This window comes from Oncorhynchus nerka, linkage group LG23 (genome assembly GCF_034236695.1).
Source record: "Oncorhynchus nerka isolate Pitt River linkage group LG23, Oner_Uvic_2.0, whole genome shotgun sequence".
Taxonomy (NCBI): Eukaryota; Metazoa; Chordata; class Actinopteri; order Salmoniformes; family Salmonidae; genus Oncorhynchus; species Oncorhynchus nerka.
In genome coordinates this window covers 11950006-11977131 of record NC_088418.1, presented here as the reverse complement: position 1 = coordinate 11977131, position 27126 = coordinate 11950006, and the positions used below count along the sequence as shown (strand labels likewise).

At 45.2% G+C, this 27126-nt stretch overlaps 1 protein-coding gene across 3 annotated transcripts in view; it reads right to left on the bottom strand.

Moving 5' to 3' along the window:
- The window catches only part of LOC115126693 (SAP30-binding protein-like), a 30015-nt gene extending 3105 nt beyond the window's left edge, over positions 1–26910 (bottom strand). The window contains exons 1-9 of one of the 3 annotated variants that reach the window (XM_065007858.1): positions 26782–26909; positions 25158–25276; positions 24990–25034; positions 17724–17766; positions 11372–11460; positions 2088–2179; positions 1867–1979; positions 841–944; positions 432–519 (exon numbers count right to left, since the gene is read on the bottom strand). In XM_065007858.1, coding sequence (XP_064863930.1) covers positions 432–519; positions 841–944; positions 1867–1979; positions 2088–2179; positions 11372–11460; positions 17724–17766; positions 24990–25034; positions 25158–25276; positions 26782–26875 — 787 coding nt within the window. In that variant the 5' untranslated portion in view covers positions 26876–26909. Of the gene's footprint in view, positions 1–431; positions 520–840; positions 945–1866; positions 1980–2087; positions 2180–11371; positions 11461–17723; positions 17767–24989; positions 25035–25157; positions 25277–26781 lie in introns of all 3 variants that reach the window. The other 2 variants (XM_065007859.1, XM_065007860.1) reach the window with 2 other exon arrangements.
- Between the last annotated feature and the right edge of the window lie 216 nt (positions 26911–27126).

Below are 27126 nucleotides of genomic sequence, written 5' to 3'. Positions count from 1 at the left end.
CCATTGTAAATAAAACCCATATTTATGTTAATTTATTTTTGCCTTTTGACCGTATATATACATAATATGACATTTGAAATGTCTTTATTATTTTGGAACTTCTGTGAGTGTAATGTTTACTATTCATTTTTTACTTCACATTTGTTTATTATCTATTTCACTTGCTTTGGCAATGTTAACACATGTTTCCCATGTAAATAAAGCTCTTCGAATTGAGATGGAAAGAAATAGTGAAAGGGTGAGAAACGGGAACCAGATAAAACAGTTTTTTTTCTCTGTTTTAGGAAGGTCACTCTAAAAATCAGGAAAGATAATGTTTCTATAGTGGGGGAGGGGTTCTCTTGTCTATAGTCTGGGGACTGTAACACGACAAAATGTGGAATAAGTCAAGGGGTCTGAATACTTTCTGAAGGCTCTGTAGTTGTGTGTACCTGTCACGGTACTAGCAGCCGTATTGGTTGTGGGAACTGCTGCGTTGGTGGGGTTGCTGCCCTTCTTAGTGGCCGTCACAAACTCAATCTAGGAGAGAGAAGACAAAACACCATCACACCCGTACTGCAGAGGGCTGGGTGGTGCCGACGGGCTGTTGTGGTGACACTTAATCTCTTGGCAGGATACTTGAACATAAAGTACAGGCAGTCTGTGGCAACATGCCCCTGACGCACAGACTGATTACAGAACAGCCCTGTCTGTGATTAGTGAAACAGGAGCACAGTAAACGCATAGCGTTGGAAAAGCTACGTTCTCTGTACAGGTTTAACAGAGATTGAGCTTGGGGTTAGAAGGAAGGTTAGTTTTGTTGAGGGGGGTTGAAAACGTGTGTATTGTAATTTATATTACCTCGGGTGGCCTCTTCAAGGCAACTAAAACGCCTGTGGTCCTCACCTTCGTCTTGTCCTTCTTGGCTTTCTCCAGTTTCTCCATCTCTACTTTCTGAGCTTTGGCTGCACGGAGAGAAGGAAAACTGTTCAGTTGATAGGACTGACTGGCAAGCACACACAGCCTCAGAAACACACAGCCTCAGAAACACACAGCCTCAGAAACACACAGCCTCAGAAACACACAGCCTCAGAAACACACAGCCTCAGAAACACACAGCCTCAGAAACACACAGCCTCAGAAACACACAGCCTCACACGACTGGCAAGCACACACAGCCTCAGAAACACACAGCCTCACACGACTGGCAAGCACACACAGCCTCAGAAACACACAGCCTCACACGACTGGCACAGCCTCAGAAACACACAGCCACACACAGCCTCAGAAACACACAGCCTCAGAAACACACAGCCTCAGAAACACACAGCCACACCACACACAGCCTCAGAACTGGCAAGCACACACAGCCTCAGAAACACACACACAGCCTCAGAAACACAGCCTCACAGCCTCAGAAACACACAGCCTCAGAAACACACAGCCTCAGAAACACACAGCCTCAGAAACACACAGCCTCAGAAACACACAGCCTCAGAAACACACAGCCTCAGAAACACACAGCCTCAAACACACAGCCTCAGAAAACACAGCCTCAGAAACACAGCCTCAGAAACAGAAACACACACAGCAACACACAGCCTCAGAAACACACACACGACTGGCAAGCACACACAGACTCAGAAACACACAGCCTCAGAAACACACAGCCTCAGAAACACACAGCCTCAGAAACACACAGCCACACACGACTGGCAAGCACACACAGCCTCAGAAACACACAGCCTCAGAAACACACAGCCTCAGAAACACACAGCCTCAGAAACACACAGCCTCAGAAACACACAGCCTCAGAAACACACAGCCTCAGAAACACACAGCCACACACGACTGGCAAGCACACACAGCCACCAACGACCTCCTTACCCAGCGCCTCGTAGTAAGAGTCCTCTGGCCAGCCATGAGGATCAAACATGTCTTTAGGGTAGTTGGTTCCCAGTTCATCTATGCCACAGAACTGAATGAGTTTCTCATAGATACTGGATAGACACAAAGACATGTCAACAAATGTATCTGGAAAAGCAACGTGTGTATCATCGATAGGATCGTAACTCTAGGAATCTGTGTGTGTGTGTTTGTGTGTGTACCTGGGATTCCTGAACTCTTTCTTCCTCTGAATGTGGTTGTTTGTGTCTAAGTCTCCATGTAGATTCTTCTCATACAGCTTCTGGATCTTCACCTGTTGATAGAAAAGCAACATATCTGATATGTAACATAGGAGTCAAATTTCCACTAGGAAAGTTCCTAATACAGGTTCCTAATACCGCAGGGAAATATTTGGTAACCAGGGAGCCGGGCCAGTCAACTGGAGCCTGGGGGATCAACTATGATAAATTATCATTAAACGGACAAGGTGGAGGATTTGAATGTAATGACACTACTGTATCTACAGTACTCAGAACAGTCAGTTCAACGGAAGTGTTGAAAAGCTCTTCTTCGGAGAGACAAGGGTAGTGCGGCTGTTCAAAATGACGAGCTTGTACTAAACACAAGACAGACTAAACCCTGGCTCCGCATGGGCCCAGTGTCAAACAGTCCCCTTCCTGTGTGTGTGTGTGTGTGTGTGTGTGTGTGTGTGTGTGCTGGTGTTAGATAGCCTGAGGTGAGGGATATCCAGATAGTGATTCATCATCACTGATTCACTAGATAGAGGGATGTTAGGGTGTGTTCGCACCCTGAGGCAACACTATACGGTGCTGAACTGTTCACTCAGTCAGTCAGCCACACCCTCACCTGCCCCAACACCTACCCAACAAGAGTTACATTCACTTCACTAAGTTTGGCAGACTTCTCCCGTACGGATCGGGCTAAGATTTGGGGAGGATACGCTAGATCCTAGATCTGTGCATAATGGCAATGTCTACATAGGAACGCTAACTTATTTCTGAGGAAAACGTCGGACCAGAGTCCGAGAGACGGTCGAGAGAGGAGGATTGTGGACTGTGACAGAGTGTTGACCACTGTGAGATGACCTGCTGGTGGTTCCCTACATGTTGATGTTATTCTCTCACTGGAGGACTCTGCTCTCCAGCAGTACCTACAGTACACCATACACCTACCTGTCCTCCCTACAGTACACCATACACCTACCTGTCCTCCCTACACCTACCTGTCCTCCCTACAGTAGACCATACACCTACCTGTCCTCCCTACAGTACACCATACACCTACCTGTCCTCCCTACAGTACACCATACACCTACCTGTCCTCCCTACAGTACACCATACACCTACCTGTCCTCCCTACAGTACACCATACACCTCTACCTGTCCTCCCTACAGTAGACCATATACCTACCTGTCCTCCCTACAGTAGACCATACACCTACCTGTCCTCCCTACAGTAGACCATACACCTACCTGTCCTCCCTACAGTAGACCATACACCTCTACCTGTCCTCCCTACAGTAGACCATACACCTCTACCTGTCCTCCCTACAGTAGACCATACACCTCTACCTGTCCTCCCTACAGTAGACCATACACCTACCTGTCCTCCCTACAGTACACCATACACCTACCTGTCCTCCCTACAGTAGACCATACACCTACCTGTCCTCCCTACAGTAGACCATACACCTACCTGTCCTCCCTACAGTACACCATACACCTACCTGTCCTCCCTACAGTACACCATACACCTACCTGTCCTCCCTACAGTACACCATACACCTACCTGTCCTCCCTACAGTACACCATACACCTACCTGTCCTCCCTACAGTACACCATACACCTCTACCTGTCCTCCCTACAGTAGACCATACACCTACCTGTCCTCCCTACAGTAGACCATACACCTACCTGTCCTCCCTACAGTAGACCATACACCTACCTGTCCTCCCTACAGTAGACCATACACCTACCTGTCCTCCCTACAGTAGACCATACACCTCTACCTGTCCTCCCTACAGTAGACCATACACCTACCTGTCCTCCCTACAGTAGACCATACACCATAGACCATACACCTACCTGTCCTCCTACACCATACCTACCTGTCCTCCCTACAGTACACCATACACCTACCTGTCCTCCCTACAGTACACCATACACCTACCTGTCCTCCCTACAGTACACCATACACCTACCTGTCCTCCCTACAGTACACCATACACCTACCTGTCCTCCCTACAGTACACCATACACCTACCTGTCCTCCCCTACAGTAGACCATACACCCTACCTGTCCTCCCTACACAGTAGACCATACATACACCTACCTGTCCTCCCTACAGTACACCATACACCTACCTGTCCTCCCTACAGTAGACCATACACCTACCTGTCCTCCCTACAGTACACCATACACCTACCTGTCCTCCCTACAGTACACCATACACACCTACCTGTCCTCCCTACAGTAGACCATACACCATACACCTACCTGTCCTCCCTACAGTACACCATACACCTACCTGTCCTCCCTACAGTAGACCATACACCTACCTGTCCTCCCTACAGTAGACCATACACCTACCTGTCCTCCCTACAGTACACCATACACCTACCTGTCCTCCCTACAGTAGACCATACACCTACCTGACCAGTACACCATACACCTACCTGTCCTCCCTACAGTAGACCATACACCTCACCTGTCCTCCCTACAGTACACCATACACCTACCTGTCCTCCCTACAGTAGACCATACCTGTCCTCCCACCTACCTGTCCTCCCCTACAGTAGACCATACACCTACCTGTCCTCCCTACAGTAGACCATACACCTACCTGTCCTCCCTACAGTAGACCATACACCTACCAGTAGACCATACACTACCTGTCCTCCCTACAGTAGACCATACACCATACACCTACTGTCCTCCCTGTCCTCCCTACCTGTCCTCCCAGTACACCATACACCTCTACCTGTCCTCCCTACAGTAGACCATACACCATACCTGTCCTCCCACCATACACCTACCTGTCCTCCCTACAGTAGACCATACACCTACCTGTCCTCCCTACAGTAGACCATACACCCTACCTGTCCTCCCTACAGTAGACCATACACCTACCTGTCCTCCCTACAGTAGACCATACACCTACCTGTCCTCCCTACAGTACACCATACACCTACCTGTCCTCCCTACAGTACACCATACACCTACCTGTCCTCCCTACAGTACACCATACACCTACCTGTCCTCCCTACAGTACACCATACACCTACCTGTCCTCCCTACAGTACACCATACACCTACCTGTCCTCCCTACAGTAGACCATACACCTACCTGTCCTCCCTACAGTAGACCATACACCTACCTGTCCTCCCTACAGTACACTACCTGTCCTCCTACAGTACACCTACACCTGTCCTCCCTACAGTAGACCATACACCTACCTGTCCTCCCTACAGTACACCATACACCTACCTGTCCTCCCTACAGTACACCATACACCTACCTGTCCTCCCTACAGTAGACCATACACCTACCTGTCCTCCCTACAGTACACCATACACCTACCTGTCCTCCCTACAGTCCTCCCTACACCATACACCTACCTGTCTCCCTACAGTAGACCTACACCAGTAGACCATACACCTACCTGTCCTCCCTACAGTAGACCTACCTGTCCTCCCTACAGTACACCATACACCTACCTGTCCTCCCTACAGTACACCATACACCTACCTGTCCTCCCTACAGTACACCTACCTGTCCTCCCTACACCTATACACCATACACCTACCTGTCCTCCCTACAGTAGACCATACACCTACCTGTCCTCCCTACAGTAGACCATACACCTACCTGTCCTCCCTACACCACCTGTCCTCCCTACAGACCATACACCTACCTGTCCTCCCTACAGTAGACCATACACCTACCTGTCCTCCCTACAGTAGACCATACACCTACCTGTCCTCCCTACAGTACACCATACACCCTACCTGTCCTCCCTACAGTAGACCATACACCTACCTGTCCTCCCTACAGTAGACCATACACCTACCTGTCCTCCCTACAGTCCTCCCTACAGTAGACCATACACCTACCTGTCCTCCCTACAGTAGACCATACACCTACCTGTCCTCACCTACAGTAGTACACCATACACCTACCTGTCCTCCCTACAGTAGACCATACACCTACCTGTCCTCCCTACAGTAGACCATACACCTACCTGTCCTCCCTACAGTAGACCATACACCTACCTGTCCTCCCTACAGTAGACCATACACCTACCTGTCCTCCCTACAGTAGACCATACACCTACCTGTCCTCCCTACCTACACCACCTGTCCTCCTACAGTAGACCATACACCTACCTGTCCTCCCTACAGTAGACCATACACCTACCTGTCCTCCCTACAGTACACCATACACCTACCTGTCCTCCCTACAGTACACCATACACCTACCTGTCCTCCCTACAGTAGACCATACACCTCTACCTGTCCTCCCTACAGACCATACACCTACCTGTCCTCCCTACAGTAGACCATACACCTACCTGTCCTCCCTACAGTAGACCATACACCTACCTGTCCTCCCTACAGTAGACCATACACCTACCTGTCCTCCCTACAGTACACCATACACCTACCTGTCCTCCCTACAGTAGACCATACACCTACCTGTCCTCCCTACCACCATACACCTACCTGTCCTCCCTACAGTACACCATACACCTACCTGTCCTCCCTACAGTACACCATACACCTACCTGTCCTCCCTACAGTAGACCATACACCTACCTGTCCTCCCTACAGACCATACACCCACCTACCTGTCCTCCCTACAGTACACCATACACCTACCTGTCCTCCCTACAGTAGACCATACACCTACCTGTCCTCCCTACAGTCCTCCCTACAGTACACCATACACCTACCTGTCCTCCCTACAGTAGACCATACACCTACCTGTCCTCCCTACAGTAGACCATACACCTACCTGTCCTCCCTACAGTAGACCATACACCTACCTGTCCTCCCTACAGTAGACCATACACCTACCTGTCCTCCCTACAGTAGACCATACACCTACCTGTCCTCCCTACAGTAGACCATACACCTACCTGTCCTCCCTACAGTAGACCATACACCTACCTGTCCTCCCTACAGTAGACCATACACCACCTGTCCTCCCTACAGTAGACCATACACCTACTGTCCTCCCTACAGTACACCATACACCTACCTGTCCTCCCTACAGTGTCCTCCCTACAGTACACCATACACCTACCTGTCCTCCCTACACCTGTACAGTACACCATACACCACCTGTCCTCCTACACACCTACCTGTCCTCCCTACAGTAGACCATACACCTACCTACACCATACCTGTCCTCCCTACAGTAGACCATACACCTACCTGTCCTCCCTACAGTAGACCATACACCTACCTGTCCTCCCTACAGTAGACCATACACCTACCTGTCCTCCCTACAGTAGACCATACACACCTGTCCTCCCTACAGTACACCATACACCTACCTGTCCTCCCTACAGTAGACCATACACCTACCTGTCCTCCCTACAGTAGACCATACACCTACCTGTCCTCCCTACAGTACACCATACACCTACCTGTCCTCCCTACAGTAGACATACATACCTGTCCTCCCACAGTAGACCATACACCTACCTGTCCTCCCTACAGTAGACCATACACCTACCTGTCCTCCCTACAGTAGACCATACACCTACCTGTCCTCCCTACAGTACACCATACACCTACCTGTCCTCCCTACAGTAGACCATACACCTACCTGTCCTCCCTACAGTACACCATACACCTACCTGTCCTCCCTACAGTAGACCATACACCTATACACCATACACCTACCTGTCCTCCCTACAGTAGACCATACACCTCTACCTGTCCTCCCTACAGTACACCATACACCTACCTGTCCTCCCTACAGTACACCATACACCTACCTGTCCTCCCTACAGTACACCATACACCTACCTGTCCTCCCTACAGTAGACCATCTACCTGTCCTCCCTACAGTAGACCATACACCTACCTGTCCTCCCTACAGTACACCATACACCTCCTCCTCCCTACAGTAGACCATACACCTACCTGTCCTCCCTACAGTAGACCATACACCTACCTGTCCTCCCTACAGTAGACCATACACCTACCTGTCCTCCCTACAGTACACCATACACCTACCTGTCCTCCCTACAGTACACCATACACCTACCTGTCCTCCCTACAGTACACCATACACCTACCTGTCCTCCCTACAGTAGACCATACACCTACCTGTCCTCCCTACAGTACACCATACACCTACCTGTCCTCCCTACAGTACACCATACACCTACCTGTCCTCCTACAGTAGACCATACACCTACCTGTCCTCCCTACAGTAGACCATGGGTACCTGTCCTCCCCCTACATTGGAGGTGCTGTAGACCATACACCTGTCCTCCCTACAGTACACCATACACCTACCTGTCCTCCCTACAGACCATACACCTACCTGGTACAGTAGAAACACCTACCTGTCCCTGACCAGAGACCATACACCTACCTGTCCTCCCTACAGTAGACCATACACCTACCTGTCCTCCCTACAGTAGACCATACACCTACCTGTCCTCCCTACAGTAGACCATACACCTACCTGTCCTCCCTACAACACCATACACCTGTCCTTCACAGTAGACTCTACCTGTCCTCCCTACAGTAGACCATACACCTACCCCTACAGTAGACCATACACCATCTACCTGTCCTCCCTACAGTAGACCATACACACCAGTAGGTACCTGTCCTCCCTACAGTACACCATACACCTACCTGTCCTCCCTACAGTAGACCATACACTCTACCTGTCCTCTACAGTAGACCATACAGGTACAGTACACCATACTACCTGTCCTCCCTACAGGTAGACCATACACCTACCTGTCCTCCCTACAGTAGACCATACACCTACCTGTCCTCCCTACAGTAGGTGACTGTCCTCCCTACAGGTACACCTACCTAGTCCTCCCTACAGTACACCATGACTGGTACAGGACCATACACCTACCTGTCCTGTACAGTAGACCTGTAGGTGACTGTCCTCCCTACAGTACACCATACACCTACCTGTCCTCCCTACAGTAGACCATACACCTACCTGTCCTCCCTACAGTAGACCATACACCTACCTGTCCTCCTCCAGCAGTCTACTACTTGTTGACAGAGAGCTTACTGGGTCACTGCTAAATTGGAGGTGCTGTAGGCCAGTGTGACAAATGTCCAAGTGATGGTTGTTTAAAACAGGTGACCAGAGCCCTTTAGACAAATAGGAATTGCACAGGTATGCAAGAATGATAGCTAGTCATATAGCTCAGCAGTTTAGGTGACTGGTACAGGAAAGTAGGGCTGTGAGTACCTGTAGGTGACTGATACAGGTACGTAGGGCTGTGAGTACCTGTAGGTGACTGGTACAGGTACGTAGGGCTGTGAGTACCTGTAGGTGACTGGTACAGGTACGTAGGGCTGTGAGTACCTGTAGGTGACTGGTACAGGTAAGTAGGGCTGTGCGTACCTGTAGGTGACTGGTACAGGTATGTAGGGCTGTGAGTACCTGTAGGTGACTGGTACAGGTAAGTAGGGCTGTGAGTACCTGTAGGTGACTGGTACAGGTATGTAGGGCTGTGAGTACCTGTAGGTGACTGGTACAGGTACGTAGGGCTGTGAGTACCTGTAGGTGACTGGTACAGGTACGTAGGGCTGTGAGTACCTGTAGGTGACTGTACAGTGAAGTAGGGTGTGAGTACCTGTAGGTGACTGATACAGGTAAGTAGGGCTGTGAGTACCTGTAGGTGACTGATACAGGTAAGTAGGGCTGTGAGTACCTGTAGGTGACTGGTACAGGTAAGTAGGGCTGTGAGTGAAAGGTGTGGGTACCTGTAGATGACTGGTACAGGTAAGTAGGGCTGTGAGTACCTGTAGGTGACTGGTACAGGTAAGTAGGGCTGTGAGTACCTGTAGGTGACTGGTACAAGTAAGTAGGGCTGTGAGTGGAAGGTGTGGGTACCTGTAGGTGACTGGTACAGGTAAGTAGGGCTGTGAGTGAAAGGTGTGGGTACCTGTAGATGACTGGTACAGGTAAGTAGAGCTGTGAGTACCTGTAGGTGACTGGTACAGGTAAGTAGGGCTGTGAGTACCAGTAGGTGACTGGTACAGGTAAGTAGGGCTGTGAGTGAAAGGTGTGGGTACCTGTAGATGACTGGTACAGGTAAGTAGGGCTGTGAGTACCTGTAGGTGACTGTTACAGGTAGGGCTGGAGTACCTGTAGGTGACTGGTACAAGTAAGTAGGGCTGTGAGTGGAAGGTGTGGGTACCTGTAGGTGACTGGTACAGGTAAGTAGGGCTGTGAGTGGAAGGTGTGGGTACCTGTAGGTGACTGGTACAGGTAAGTAGGGCTGTGAGTGAAAGGTGTGGGTACCTGTAGATGACTGGTACAGGTAAGTAGGGCTGTGAGTGAAAGGTGTGGGTACCTGTAGATGACTGATACAGGTAAGTAGGGCTGTGAGTACCTGTAGGTGACTGATACAGGTAAGTAGGGCTGTGAGTACCTGTAGGTGACTGATACAGGTACGTAGGGCTGTGAGTACCTGTAGGTGACTGATACAGGTAAGTAGGGCTGTGAGTACCTGTAGGTGACTGATACAGGTAAGTAGAGCTGTGAGTACCTGTAGGTGACTGGTACAGGTAAGTAGGGCTGTGAGTACCTGTAGGTGACTGGTACAGGTAAGTAGACCTGTGAGTGAAAGGTGTGGGTACCTGTAGGTGACTGGTACAGGTAAGTAGGGCTGTGAGTACCTGTAGGTGACTGATACAGGTAAGTAGGGCTGTGAGTACCTGTAGGTGACTGATACAGGTAAGTAGGGCTGTGAGTACCTGTAGGTGACTGATACAGGTAAGTAGGGCTGTGAGTACCTGTAGGTGACTGATACAGGTACGTAGGGCTGTGAGTACCTGTAGGTGACTGATACAGGTACGTAGGGCTGTGAGTACCTGTAGGTGACTGATACAGGTACGTAGGGCTGTGAGTACCTGTAGGTGACTGATACAGGTAAGTAGGGCTGTGAGTACCTGTAGGTGACTGATACAGGTAAGTAGGGCTGTGAGTACCTGTAGGTGACTGATACAGGTAAGTAGGGCTGTGAGTACCTGTAGGTGACTGATACATGTAGGTAGGGCTGTGAGTACCTGTAGGTGACTGATACAGGTAAGTAGGGCTGTGAGTACCTGTAGGTGACTGATACAGGTAAGTAGGGCTGTGAGTACCTGTAGGTGACTGATACAGGTAAGTAGGGCTGTGAGTACCTGTAGGTGACTGATACAGGTACGTAGGGCTGTGAGTACCTGTAGGTGACTGATACAGGTAAGTAGGGCTGTGAGTACCTGTAGGTGACTGGAGCAGCGTCCTGGTGGTTCAGGGGGGATCCGGATCTTGTCAGGTGACATGTTCCTCACTTTCTCTGAGAACAGAGCTGGGGCAGAAACACAGAATAATAACCAATCAGAAGAGCAGACTACAGACAGTCTAGTAGCTACATTCTTTAGAGGTGAACCCAGAAATCATGTCTGTAAAACGAGTGTGTTGAATCAACTTGTTCAACGGAATTCTGAATTGAAGGTTGTTCTGCATGCGTGTGAGGTGTTCAGGACCATCTGGTCCTGGTATGAAACCTAGTTACCACACCCAGTCAGGGAGGGTATGTTGGGGCTTGTGTAGAGAAGAGAGGATGCCCTTTTTTCAAACTCTTCCCTCCTTTCTCTCCTCTTTCTTTCTTTCTTTCTCTCTCTGACTCCAGGCCAAGCATCCTTCAGTCTAAAGTCTCATCAGTGGGAGGGCACTTTACAGTCACTCAGCACTGTCAATCTATCACAGGCTTTAAATGGTTGAGCAAAAATGTGTGTAAACTTTGCGTGTGAGAACAGATAAGTAAGGTACAAGACTGAGCGTGAATTTAGATGAAAACATTTCTATCAGTTAAACCTCTAGGACCACGACACTGCAGACGTTCTCCTTTAGCCTGTATCGTAGGTCACATACACTATGGTGTGTAGGCAACAAGCTCCTCTATGTACCCAACACATTCCAGGCTCCCCCCCCCCTCCCCTCAATCTCTTTACTCTCTTCTTTATTTTCAAACTTCTCTCTCGTCTTGTTTGATGCTAAGGTGGAAACAAAAGCAAACCCCGAACCCTCACACTACCCTGCTTGACCTACCCTCTCCCCCTCCTCTCTCCTCCCCACCGCATCCTGCCTTGTCTGTAGGTGAGAGGGGTATGACAAACCCCTATAGGGAGGGGTAGGGCATTACCCTCTCCTCTCCCCCTCCTCTCTCCTCCCCACCACATCCTGCCTTGTCTGTAGGTGAGAGGGGTATGACAAACCCCTATAGGGAGGGGTAGGGCATTACCCTCTCCTCTCCCCCTCCTCTCTCCTCCCCACCACATCCTGCCTTGTCTGTAGGTGAGAGGGGTATGACAAACCCCTATAGGGAGGGGTAGGGCATTACCCTCTCCTCTCCCCCTCCTCTCTCCTCCCCACCACATCCTGCCTTGTCTGTAGGTGAGAGGGGTATGACAAACCCCTATAGGGAGGGGAAGGGCGTTACCCTCTCCTCTCCCCCTCCTCCCCACCGCATCCTGCCTTGTCTGTAGGTGAGAGGGGTATGACAAACCCCTATAGGGAGAGGAAGGGCGTTACCCTCTCCTCTCTCCTCCCCACCGCATCCTGCCTTGTCTGTAGGTGAGAGGGGTATGACAAACCCCTATAGGGAGAGGAAGGGCGTTACCCTCTCCTCTCTCCTCCCCACCGCATCCTGCCTTGTCTGTAGGTGAGAGGGGTATGACAAACCCCTATAGGGAGGGGAAGGGCGTTACCCTCTCCTACTGGCTAACTGCACCAACAGGACTGTGCACACGACACACTCAGACACACTCAGACACACACAAGAGTAAACAGACAGAAGCCATTACAGAGTCATGATGTACTCAGTGACAACAACACACTAAACACAAATATGCACTTGGCTGCAAGCACACTAATGAGCAGTAGAAAACACCATACTGAGTCAGACGAGTCATACGCCCTAGCATGCTTTACATGAACACAGTGTGTGTGAGGTAACAGGAACATAGCAGACAGCGGTCTGAATCACAGCTCTCTAAACCACAAGAGGTCCCATCCCAATATGATCAACTCTGACTAGGCCTACCTCAAGCTAGAGGTGTTCACAGATCCCATTTTTGGGGGAAAATCAATACCCAGGTGCAGAATTGTTTTGGCGATTCGGATTTCAGGTGGAACAAATCCGACCCAAAATATGTCAGAGATGACGGATGGATCCGAAAATGGGGGAGGAAAGTTGCACTCCACACTGCCCTTTCTCACCTGGACAAAAGGAACACCTATGTGAGAATGTTATTCATTGACTACAGATCAGCGTTCAACACCATAGTGCCCTCAAAGCTCATCACTAAGCTAAGGAACCTGGGACTAAACACCTCCCTCTGCAACTGGATCCTGGACTTCCTTTTTTATTTTATTTTTATTTTACCCCTTTTTCTTTCGTGGTATCCAATTGTTAGTAGTGTCTTGTATCTTGTCTCATCGCTACAACTCCCATACGGGCTCGGGAGAGACGAAGGTTGAAAGTCATGCGTCCTCTGATACACAACCCAACCAAGCCGCACTGCTTCTTAACACAGCGCGCATCCAACCTGGAAGCCAGCCGCACCAATGTGTCGGAGGAAACACCGTGCACCTGGCAACATTGGTTAGCGCGTACTTCGCCCGGCCCGCCACAGGAGTTGCTGGTGCGCGATGAGACAAGGATTTCCCTACCGGCCAAATCCTCCCTAACCCGGACAACGCTAGGCCAATTGTGCGTCTCCCCACGGACCTCCCGGTCGCGGCCGGTTACGACAGAGCCTGGGCGCGAACCCAGAGTCTCTGGTGGCACAGCTGGCGCTGCAGTACAGCGCCCTTATCCACTGCGCCACCCGGGAGGCCCGGATCCTGGACTTCCTGACGGGCCGCCCCCAGGTGGTGAGGGTAGGTAGCAACACATCTGCCACGCTGATCCTACACCCTCAGGGGTGTGTGCTCAGTCCCCACCTGTACTCCCTGTTCACCCACGTCTTCGTGGTCAGGCACGACTCCAACACCATCATTAAGTTAGCTAACAACACAACAGTGGTAGGCCTGATCACCGACAACAATGAGACAGCCTATAAGGGAAGAGGTCAGAAACCTGGCCGGGTGGTGCCAGAATAACAACCTCTCCCTCAACATAACCAAGACTAAGGAGATGATTGTGGACTACAGGAAAAGGAGGACCGAGCAGGCCCCCATCTTCATTGACAGGGCTGTAGAGGAGCAGGTTGAGAGCTTCAAGTTCCTTGGTGTCAACATCACCAAAAAACTAGAATGGTCCAAACACACCAAGACAGTCGTGAAGAGGGCACAACAAAGCCTATTCCCCCTCAGGAAACTAAAAATATTTGGCATGAGTCCTGAGATCCTCAAAAGGTTCCACAGCTGCAACATTGAGAGCACTGGTTGCATCACTGCCTGGTACGACAACTGCTCGGCTTCCGACCGCAAGGCACGACAGAGGGTGGTACATACGGCCCAGTACATCACTGGGGAAAAGGTACCTGCCATCCAGGACCTCTACACCAGGCGGTGTCAGATGAAGGCCCTAAAAATTGTCAAAGACCCCAGCCATAGACTGTTCTCTCTACTACCGCATGGCAAGCGGTACCGGAGTGCCATGTCTAGGACAAAAAGGCTTCTCAACAGTTTTTACCCCCAAGCCATAAGACTCCTGAACAGGTAACCAAATGTTTACCCGGACTATTTGCATTGTGTGCCCCCCCAACCCCTCTTTTACGCTGCTGCTACTCTCTGTTCATCATATATGCATAGTCACTTTAACCATACCTACATGTACATACTACCTCAATTAGCCCGACTAACCGGTGCCTGTATATAGCCTCGCTACTGTATGTAGCCTCGCTACTGTTATTTTTCACAGTCTTTTTTTTACTGTTGTTTCTATTTCTTTACTTATCCATTGTTCACCTAATATTTTAACTTAGAAATTGCACTGTTGTTTAGAGCCTGTAAGTAAGGATTTCACTGTGAGGTCTACACTTGTTGTATTCGGCACAGGTGACAAACAAACTTTGATTTGATCTTAGTTATAGGTAGGTATTCAGACCTCTCCAAATGGTCAAACATAACTACCATACACATCCATCCTCTCTCCCATAAAGTAGAGTTTGGGCGTGACACGGGAGATTAGTGTTGTATTACATCATGTGTGTGAAATTTGGCACCTGGATGTGGGGTCGTACCTGTGTACACACAGTTTCCCTCTCTGACACGTGTACACACACTATAAGAGACAGTGACACACACACACACACACACACACACACACACAGTAGAGGGAGTGATAGGTAGCAGGGGTTGGAACCGGTTCAGGGAACAGAACAATAACACATTTTTCAAGGAACAGAATCAAAACCGGGAACGAAAGTGATCTGAAAAGCATGGGAATCGGTTAACATTATTTTAAGTTCTGGGCTTATTTTTCCCCCAGTCCCACAAAAACAACGCAACAAAGCGCCTATGCAAAGCCCTCCCTCTGTCAATCAGAAACTTCTTCCAGAGTCTGCCTGCCAGCTGGAAATCTTTACCAAGTGTGTGTGTAGGATACCTGCCCCTCTCTGGTCCAATGTTAAGCCAACTCTGAAGTTCAAAGACATTCAAAAGTTCCTTCATAGAAGCTGCTCCTCCGTAGATATAATTCTGTGGGCCTATTTCAGATAACGCACGTCATCACAAGATGCCAAGCCACCTCCTCTCTCCCAACCCGCAAAATGTCCGTTTTATCTCACGCCCGACACTTGTCCTTCCATCACGCATGTAAACAACTCACTGATCTGTAGCTTGCCTGTTCCATAGCAAGCTGCTCTATCCGCACTGCATGATTGGTGAAGTAATTTAATGTCGAGCTAAATAAAAAGTTGTGATTTCAGAAGTTTAAAAAGGAACGATTGGAAAATGATTTGGGTTTCAACCACTGATTGGTACTACTGTTTAATGGCCTAATAAAGCAGTGTGTTCTTTCCTGCTCTGAACACACACTGTCAATGAACAATTATAACAAATGATCAAAAAACATGTAGCCTAGACCCTATTTTACATCATCTAAGGTATTTGTGTTGTGCCCGCCATCAGTTGAGACACTCTTGAATACAGGGTGGGTGTCATGTTTAGGCTGATAAATGTACAAAAATTGAAAAACTTCTACTTTCAAAAAAGGCCACACATCAGAGAATGTTGACTTGAAAAGGAAATATCTGTTGTTTTAAAAATGATACTGTCAATCCTGCATAGGAAACCTATTGAAATAATATAGATAATATAATATAGATAATAGACTAGACATGACCATTTAAAGTTGACATTTGACGGTGGGTGGACTGGGTGCCATCTTTGTGGTAGTAAATGTACCAGCTAAATCGTGTGACAGCAACTATGTGAGCTTACTACAGTATTATAGACACCTTGTCCTGGGATTTCCTATGATCTTCTATCTTCTATAGTCTCAGCTTCCAAATAGCTATCAATAGTTTGTAGCTCAAATCATTCAGACTTTGCAGACGTTTTTGTAAAAAAAAAAAAAAGACCCAGCCCTGGGACCCTTCGGGATCCGCCCTCGTCTCAAACACCACTGGAGCTTAACCTCTGTTAATCACACATACTAATAGTTGGTATCTACGGATGCAGAAGAAATAGGCAAATACAATGGTACAATCCAGAAGTCTGTAGCTCAAACACGGGGCGGCAGGGTAGCCTAGTGGTTAGAGCGCTGGACTAGTAACCCGAAAGGTTGCAACATCGAATCCCCGAGCTGACAAGGTAAAAATCTGTCGTTCTGCCCCTGAACAGGCAGTTAACCCACTGTTCCTAGGCCGTCATTGAAAATAAGAATTTGTTCTTAACTGACTTTAAATGAAGGTAAAAAAATATATATAATAAATTTAAAAACACGCAATGTTTAAAATGAGTGGGACTGCTTGGGTTAAGAGCATGTTGTGTCTCAACCAATGGCGGGCACAACTCAAAAACGTCAGATGGAAAATAGGGTCTATCTAGACTACAACATATGCCAACATTAAAAAAAATCTTTACAGGTTTTAGATAATTGACGTTAAAGGTAAAAAATGTATTTAAAAAAAGACGATGGAGATGATAAAATAGACAACCTTGTTGGTAAGCTTTTAAATGATATCAAACACAACTATTATATTCCAGAGATGAAGACATGGAAGTCTCGTGGTATGGTGGAGTATGCAAAATGGGTCACCTCTGAGCACCTTTATCTCCTCAATGTTATGGCATAAAAGTCCCCTTTCTGACCTATTCTTCCATGGGCAGATATGTACGGCAAAGTTTGGTTTAAAATCAAAAGCGATGCTGTCAAAATGATTGAATTCAAATGGTTTTACCCTATGACTCGTTTACAAGCTGAATTACCCAGTCTGAAGACAAAGACTTACTGAACTCCCATCCACATCAGTTACTCATTAAGTCAAACCAAAAGCATGGTTTGGGCATCTAATGTTCAATTGCCACAATATAAATAAATATTTAACACCAAGTTTGTATTGTACCTGTCTGTATCTCAAACACGGTTTGTCTTTGTGTGTGTATATATACACTCACCGACCAGCTCATTGGGGTCTCTCCTCTCTGCCTCTGGGATCTCCTGAAGAAAACATACAGAAGGAGGGGGTTCACATCATTCACAGAACCACGGACTGTCCTGGATCTCCAGGAAGCATAACATCGCAGCTGCTGTCGATGCACTGTCAATTACACCAGTTATACATCTTGTTAAAATGCCCATACCAGTTATACATCTTCTTGTTAAAATGCCCATACCAGTTATACATCTTCTTGTTAAAATGCCCATACCAGTTATACATATTGTTAAAATGTCCATACCAGTTATACATATTGTTAAAATGTCCATACCAGTTATCTATCTTCTTGTTAAAATGTCCATACCAGTTATCTATCTTCTTGTTAAAATGTCCATACCAGTTATCTATCTTCTTGTTAAAATGTCCATACCAGTTATCTATCTTCTTGTTAAAATGTCCATACCAGTTATACATCTTGTTAAAATGTCCATACCAGTTATCTATCTACTTGTTAAAATGTCCATACCAGTTATATATCTTCTTGTTAAAATGTCCATACCAGTTATCTATCTTCTTGTTAAAATGTCCATACCAGTTATATATCTTCTTGTTAAAATGTCCATACCAGTTATCTATCTTCTTGTTAAAATGTCCATACCAGTTATACATCTTGTTAAAATGTCCATACCAGTTATCTATCTACTTGTTAAAATGTCCATACCAGTTATACATCTTGTTAAAATGTCCATACCAGTTATCTATCTTCTTGTTAAAATGTCCATACCAGTTATCTATCTTCTTGTTAAAATGTCCATACCAGTTATACATCTTCTTGTTAAAATGTCCATACCAGTTATCTATCTTCTTGTTAAAATGTCCATACCAGTTATACATCTTCTTGTTAAAATGCCCATACCAGTTATACATCATGTTAAAATGTCCATACCAGTTATATATCTTCTTGTTAAAATGTCCATACCAGTTATACATCTTGTTAAAATGTCCATACCAGTTATATTCTTGTTAAAATGTCCATACCAGTTATACATCTTGTTAAAATGTCCATACCAGTTATACATCTTGTTAAAATGTCCATACCAGTTATATATATTCTTGTTAAAATGTCCATACCAGTTATACATCTTGTTAAAATGTCCATACCAGTTATATATCTTCTTGTTAAAATGTCCATACCAGTTATACATCATGTTAAAATGTCCATACCAGTTATCTATCTTGTTAAAATGTCCATACCAGTTATATATCTTCTTGTTAAAATGTCCATACCAGTTATATATCTTCTTGTTAAAATGTCCATACCAGTTATCTATCTTCTTGTTAAAATGTCCATACCAGTTATATATCTTCTTGTTAAAATGTCCATACCAGTTATACATCATGTTAAAATGTCCATACCAGTTATATATCTTCTTGTTAAAATGTCCATACCAGTTATACATCATGTTAAAATGTCCATACCAGTTATCTATCTTCTTGTTAAAATGTCCATACCAGTTATATATCTTCTTGTTAAAATGTCCATACCAGTTATCTATCTTCTTGTTAAAATGTCCATACCAGTTATACATCATGTTAAAATGTCCATACCAGTTATCTATCTTCTTGTTAAAATGTCCATACCAGTTATACATCTTCTTGTTAAAATGTCCATACCAGTTATCTATCTTCTTGTTAAAATGTCCATACCAGTTATACATCTTGTTAAAATGTCCATACCAGTTATCTATCTTCTTGTTAAAATGTCCATACCAGTTATACATCATGTTAAAATGTCCATACCAGTTATATATCTTCTTGTTAAAATGTCCATACCAGTTATCTATCTTCTTGTTAAAATGTCCATACCAGTTATACATCATGTTAAAATGTCCATACCAGTTATACATCATGTTAAAATGTCCATACCAGTTATCTATCTTCTTGTTAAAATGTCCATACCAGTTATATATCTTCTTGTTAAAATGTCCATACCAGTTATCTATCTTCTTGTTAAAATGTCCATACCAGTTATACATCTTCTTGTTAAAATGCCCATACCAGTTATACATCATGTTAAAATGTCCATACCAGTTATATATCTTCTTGTTAAAATGTCCATACCAGTTATACATCTTGTTAAAATGTCCATACCAGTTATATTCTTGTTAAAATGTCCATACCAGTTATATTCTTGTTAAAATGTCCATACCAGTTATACATCTTGTTAAAATGTCCATACCAGTTATATATATTCTTGTTAAAATGTCCATACCAGTTATACATCTTGTTAAAATGTCCATACCAGTTATATTCTTGTTAAAATGTCCATACCAGTTATACATCTTGTTAAAATGTCCATACCAGTTATACATCTTGTTAAAATGTCCATACCAGTTATCTATCTTCTTGTTAAAATGTCCATACCAGTTATCTATCTTCTTGTTAAAATGTCCATACCAGTTATATATCTTCTTGTTAAAATGTCCATACCAGTTATACATCTTCTTGTTAAAATGTCCATACCAGTTATACATCTTGTTAAAATGTCCATACCAGTTATATATCTTCTTGTTAAAATGTCCATACCAGTTATATATCTTCTTGTTAAAATGTCCATACCAGTTATATATCTTCTTGTTAAAATGTCCATACCAGTTATACATCTTGTTAAAATGTCCATACCAGTTATCTATCTTCTTGTTAAAATGTCCATACCAGTTATCTATCTTCTTGTTAAAATGTCCATACCAGTTATACATCTTGTTAAAATGTCCATACCAGTTATATATCTTCTTGTTAAAATGTCCATACCAGTTATCTATCTTCTTGTTAAAATGTCCATACCAGTTATATATCTTCTTGTTAAAATGTCCATACCAGTTATCTATCTTCTTGTTAAAATGTCCATACCAGTTATACATCTTGTTAAAATGTCCATACCAGTTATATATCTTCTTGTTAAAATGTCCATACCAGTTATATATCTTCTTGTTAAAATGTCCATACCAGTTATCTATCTTCTTGTTAAAATGTCCATACCAGTTATCTATCTTCTTGTTAAAATGTCCATACCAGTTATCTATCTTCTTGTTAAAATGCCCATACCAGTTATACATCTTGTTAAAATGTCCATACCAGTAGAAATCCACTTTTTTGAGCTGAAAGACGATGTCCAGAGCACAATGATGAAAGTCAATACGTTTTAGTCAAAGTATGATATATTTGGGCTTAAAGTGCCAAATCTAAATGTCTGACTTCGGATGTTTTCGTGAGTCTTATGCGGAAATTATTTTCATGCCTACGTTTAGTTTAAGGGCTGGGATTAATTGCAACCTACCAGCACGGCAATCACAAACACTGGCTGTAAAGTCATACATAACTGTGCAATTTAGACAATGCATTGATACAGTGCCTTCTGATTCATTTTGTTATGTTACAGTCTTCGAGGTGGAACCTAAATGACCATTTCTGCTCTAGGACAGGAAGTACTCTAAATAGGTGCGGCAACTTCCTCTGAGGTGGGCCTTAAAAGGGATACTTCAGGGTTTTGGCAATGATACCTTTTTCTACTTCCCCAGAGTTTTCTAGTGAAAACAGGGGCTTGGCAGGAGGTGGGGCAATCTGAGCTGCTTCTAAAATATGTCCTGTCTTTGCCAGAACTTGGGGCATAACACAGGTTCGGCAGAAAGGAACAGTGCTCTTATTCACTGGAACACATACACGTTCTGCCACCCAGTCACCTAGCAATTGCATGGACACATTCAAGAATTGTCATGAAGAGGGCCCGAGGAACAAACTAAATAGGAACAGGAGGACCCAGGAAGGGGTGTGGTTAACAGAGGTCCCCCCCCCTACCCCCATCTCACTGTAACGAATGGCACTTTCAGCCAGAGAGGAAAGGACAGCAACAGAACTAACAGCGCGGCCAAACTGACATTATTCTGGGTTACTGCATATTCACTATGGGCAAAAACACAGGTCACGGGGGTAGAGAGGGGGCAAGAAACAATCAAACAACCCCCACTCTTTCTCCACGGTCCCTGACACGATCAAGAGACAAATGTGACACATTTGGTGACAACCCCTCCTCCGCCCATCGCTTTCCACCTCACGACTTTCTCATTGACCAAGGAGAGGAGGAGTGTTGGTTCTATCATGGTTCTATCATGGTTCCATCATGGTTCTTCTAGTCTGTGGTAGTAGTCCACTCCTGGTCCCTCTAAAGAGAGGATGTGTTGGTTCCATCATGGTTCTTCTAGTCTGTGGTAGTAGTCCACTCCTGGTCCCTCTAAAGAGAGGATGTGTTGGTTCCATCATGGTTCCATCATGGTTCTTCTAGTGTGTGGCAGTAGTCCACTCCTGGTCCCTCTAAAGAGAGGATGTGTTGGTTCCATCATGGTTCCATCATGGTTCTTCTAGTCTGTGGTAGTAGTCCACTCCTGGTCCCTCTAAAGAGAGGATGTGTTGGTTCCATCATGGTTCTATCATGGTTCCATCATGGTTCTTCTAGTCTGTGGTAGTAGTCCACTCCTGGTCCCTCTAAAGAGAGGGTGTGTTGGTTCAATCATGGTTCTTCTAGTCTGTGGCAGTAGTCCACTCCTGGTCCCTCTAAAGAGAGGGTGTGTTGGTTCTATCGAGGTTCTTCTAGAGAACAGGCCAGAATAAAGGTCCCCCACCATATACATCCTGCTCTATAAATGACCATCCTACCGATCCTCGACTTCGGCGATGTCATTTACAAAATAGCCTCCAACACCCTACTCAATAAATTGGAAGCAGTCTATCACAATGCAATCCGTTTTGTCACCAAAGCCCCATATACCACCCACCACTACGACCTGTACGCTCTCGTTGGCTGGCCCTCGCTTCATACTCGTCGCCAAACCCACTGGCTCCAGGTCATCTACAAGACCCTGCTAGGTAAAGTCCCCCCTTATCTCAGCTCGCTGGTCACCATAGCAGCACGCACCTGTAGCACGCGCTCCAGCAGGTATATCTCTCTGGTCACCCCCAAAACCAATTCTTCCTTTGGCCGCCTCTCCTTCCAGTTCTCTGCTGCCAATGACTGGAACGAACTACAAAAATCTGTGAAACTGGAAACACTTATCTCCCTCACTAGCTTTAAGCACCAGCTGTTAGAGCAGCTCACAGATCACTGCACCTGTACATAGCCCATCTACAATTTAGCCCAAACAACTACCTCTCCCCCTACTGTATTTATTTATTTTGCTCCTTTGCACCCCATTATTTCTATCTCTACTTTGCACATTCTTCCACTGCAAATCTACCATTCCAGTGTTTTACTATATTGTATTTACTTTGCCACCATAGCCTTTTTTTTTGCCTTTACCTCCCTTATCTCACCTCACTTGCTCACATCGTATATAGACTTGTTTCTACTGTATTATTGACTGTATGTTTGTTTTACTCCATGTGTAACTCTGTGTTGTTGTTTGTGTCGAACTGCTTTGCTTTATCTTGGCCAGGTCGCAGTTGTAAATGAGAACTTGTTCTCAACTTGCCTACCTGGTTAAATAAGAAATTAATTAATCACCTTCATAAATCCATTCTATTATTACTGTTATTTGACACACAAATTCGTCTAACACATATGTAATTTCCTCAGTTCAATCTAATCAAAGCCATTGCATATGCAGTGTGGATAGGAGAACGTAGTGGCCAGATAAATCAAAGCTTGTGCAACAAACAAACTATTACCAGTAAGTTTTGGCTGAGAGTTGAAGACGTGTTTGAACAAACTGCTAAGCATTTAACTCCCTTAAGATTACCAGTAAGCAATGTGCAACAGTCACACAAGAGCCTACAGCTAGATACATCTCCCTTACAGGAACTAGCTTCATCTAAACCACTAGATGACTTGTAAGATACAATAGGAAGGACGTAGCAGCCGAATATGACTGGGCGAACAGTTACAGAGTTCGGCCCGTAGGACAAAGTGGGGACCAATGGTGTGGCTGACAAGACATTACTCATAATAGTGGGTCTCAGCACTGAGGCAACAGTAGCTACATACAGGACCAAATCAGAAGACACGGAGTAGACAAGGTGTTGGTAGTGAAAACACATTACGGATTTAGTCTTTGTCAGGTTCTGGATCGGTTTACCACAACTCAAGCACTCCCTCTGACATAAAGACAACATACCTCACCAGTCCCCCTCCCCCCTTCCTTTGTTATGAAATGCTACAATTCTGCAGACAAATTGCATCCAGGGCCTGATCATAGGCCCCTCGTAGCATAGCCAATTGTCAGACACACACATAATGCTATGTTATTAAAGTGGCCCTGTAATGATTCTGTTCGAGTAGCACCTAGCCCTCCTTCTAATTGTCGTAATAAACAAATCCTCATGAATAGCCATCATTTTAAGTTTGATATATCAGGTTTTCTATCGGTTGTTTTTCTCCAGGATGCCCACAAGCCTCACAAGACTAGTCTGAAGGTCCCCGGTAATCAGTTTTAAACAATGAATAGAAGTACAGTATATATGGAGATAGTTTAGAGATAAACATAAGGGGTTGAATTCATGTTAAAAAAAAAATATACAAATAGTTTCCTGACCCTTCTTATATCTCTCAGATATAGAACAGACACTTCAGGACAAACTTCTTTTAGATGGTTTTGTTCGATGGAGTGAAAATGTTATTTAATGCATTTGTATGGGATAATAGCAGTAAGGCCAAATTTAATGTTTCATCAAATCATTTTTTGATAAATTATTATTAAAAAAAATGTTTTTAAGTACTTCAAATTCAAAATCAAATAGCGAAATTATCCTTGGTTTGACCTTCTTAGAATAATTTCATATGTTAGATTAGTAGAACTGGGCTAAAACCAGTAGATATTGATTGCAGTAGCTTGACAGCAAGGCTTGTGACTTCAAGTATCGGCCAATAAAGACAAATCATACAATAGAGCAACAGTTCCCCCTAGTGGCACATACAGGGAATTTTAACAATCTTCACCTCTTTGCACCCCACAGATAATATTGATTATTATTCAACTTTGTTTAAGTTGGCATGTCAGTTAAGAACAAATTCTTATTTACAATGACAGCCTACCTCGGCCTCCCCTAACCCGCCACCCTATGGGACTCCCGATCACGGCCGGTCGTGATACAGCCCGGGATCGAACCAGGGTCTGCAGTGACGCCTCTTGCACAGATGCAGTGACTTAGACCACTGCGCTACTCGGAAGCCCCATGACCCCCTAACAAACATTAAATAAGTCCAAACCATTCCACAATCAGGGGGAGGTTCAAATACCTTATAATCATCGGTGTCTCCCCCCTCGTCTGACTCATCCATTTCCTACAAAGACAAGAATGCAAAGCGTTAACATCCCTGAGTGACCAAACACACACTGAGAAATACCTCTAGCAGAGTGCTGCGTGAAAAAAGACTAACTAAGTTGAAAAGAGAAAGAGAACCGACAGAGTTACGGGAGCTCTCCCCGCTGTCCTCGTCTCCAGATGCCTTGTCGTCGCCATCCTCAATCCGGCTAATGTCGTCCTCTCCATAGGCAGCTGACACCAGACCTACTCCATGGCTCTCTGCAGAATAACAAAGAGCTTGGTTATCAGGTTGGAAACGTGACAGCATTCAGGGTTCCTGACCCAATAGAAAGCTAGCTTGCTGAGATTAGGTCGGCCTCTACTTCATCGACATTTTGTATAGGCAGTAAATTGAATAAACTGTCATTTGAATTTACTCTACTGGTTGTCAAATTGGTTGGTTCTTAAGTCATTGGAAATTTTAGACAAAAACATACCCTAGCTGGATGAGCCGCAATTCAAACTGAGCTGATTGAATTCCAAATGTCGAGCCAAATCAGGGATGCGCGTGCGTTTTTGGTGGCATGCTCAGAGGAAAACAGTACTATAAAGAAACGTGCATTTTTATGTGCTAACAATGTTTGGATCAACTTACACCTGCAAGTCCTCCTTTTCTTCTATGAACGCAGGAAACCGGCTTTCACAAGTCAGACTTCCTGCGCATTAAAAATCACATCCATCTCACCCGACATCCACACGATCGTGTGCAGCTCTACGTTTCAGCACCACAAAATGGTCTGCTGCCTGCTTTATTAGTTGACTGTCTCCCGTATTCTCTCTCCTCATGAATTAAGTTCAAATGTCACTTTTGCATTATTAGAGTAACTTGCTTCTTGGGACATTGCATTTGGGACTTTTTGCATGTCGTAAAAAAATTAATAAAAATATGAAAACAATCTAATAATTTGGGGGGACCAAAATATTTGGCCAGCCGGCCGCCAGTTGAGGAACCCTGATCTATACAATAGACCATAATTGGCCCCGTTTTGATTGGGTTATTTTGGGTTATTTTGCCTAAAAAACCTTTAGGCCTTACCTGTAGAAAAATAAAAACAAAAAGATGTGAAGCCTCCCCAGTAGCTTTGCAGGTGAAGAGAAGGTTCTCCGCTGCTTGCCTGATGCTCTTCAGGAACCATCGCATGAGCCTGAGGCCACAGACTGACCAAACCCGTGTTTGTAAAAATGAATTCGAAAAGGTACTAATAAGTCATTTTTCGTTTAATTTGTATTTAATTCTAAGTCACAGCCTATTCGGGAAATTTATAGACTATAATGATTTAACACAACGAAATGTTGTTTAAATGCTGAGCGCTTTATGTCCCAACCATCCGATTGCGTATCACTCGCAAATGCTTAACAATTTATTTATTCGTAGGCTATAACCTTGACATAATATACACGAAATAATTCATTTTCGTTCCTTCTTAGGCTTCCTGTCTGGCTCCTGACCTATTTAGAGTGTTTATATGCAGTTTAATTAATATGACATGTAGCCTATTTGAAATTATGTGCGCTTCTTACATTCACATTTTCATGTTTATTCAAATACTTTTCATTCAAATCCATATGGTTTGGTTTCAAAACTTTAAAAAACCAAATGGTAGGTCCAGGTGGTCACACATGTAGATGGTGCGCAAGCACTGCTCCATGGGCGATGTGCGGGATTTCTAACCGCTCATTTCCGCTCACATGCTCTGATATCCGTAGCTAAAGTACATATCTACCTGTTTCTTCGGTTTCTGGGTTGGAATCTGGCTCAGAGTCGTCGCCATACTCCGCCAAAGAAGAGAGAAGTACACTATTTTTGCTGCTCGCCATTTCTCCACTGGTCGCATAACAATGACGTCACTTCGTCTTCTTTAGGATTTGGTTTGCAGATCGCATCCAACTTTTAGGTACATACACCGTCACCTACTGTACTGGAGCGTGAGGCCATTCACAGCCTACCTACGAAAGGAAAAGGAAAATGACCCTGCCAACTATTAGCTCTCACAAAATAATAACAAAAAGCACACCACCACATTCCAATATTTAACCCTATCTAATCTTACTCCAGATCAACAGTCTGG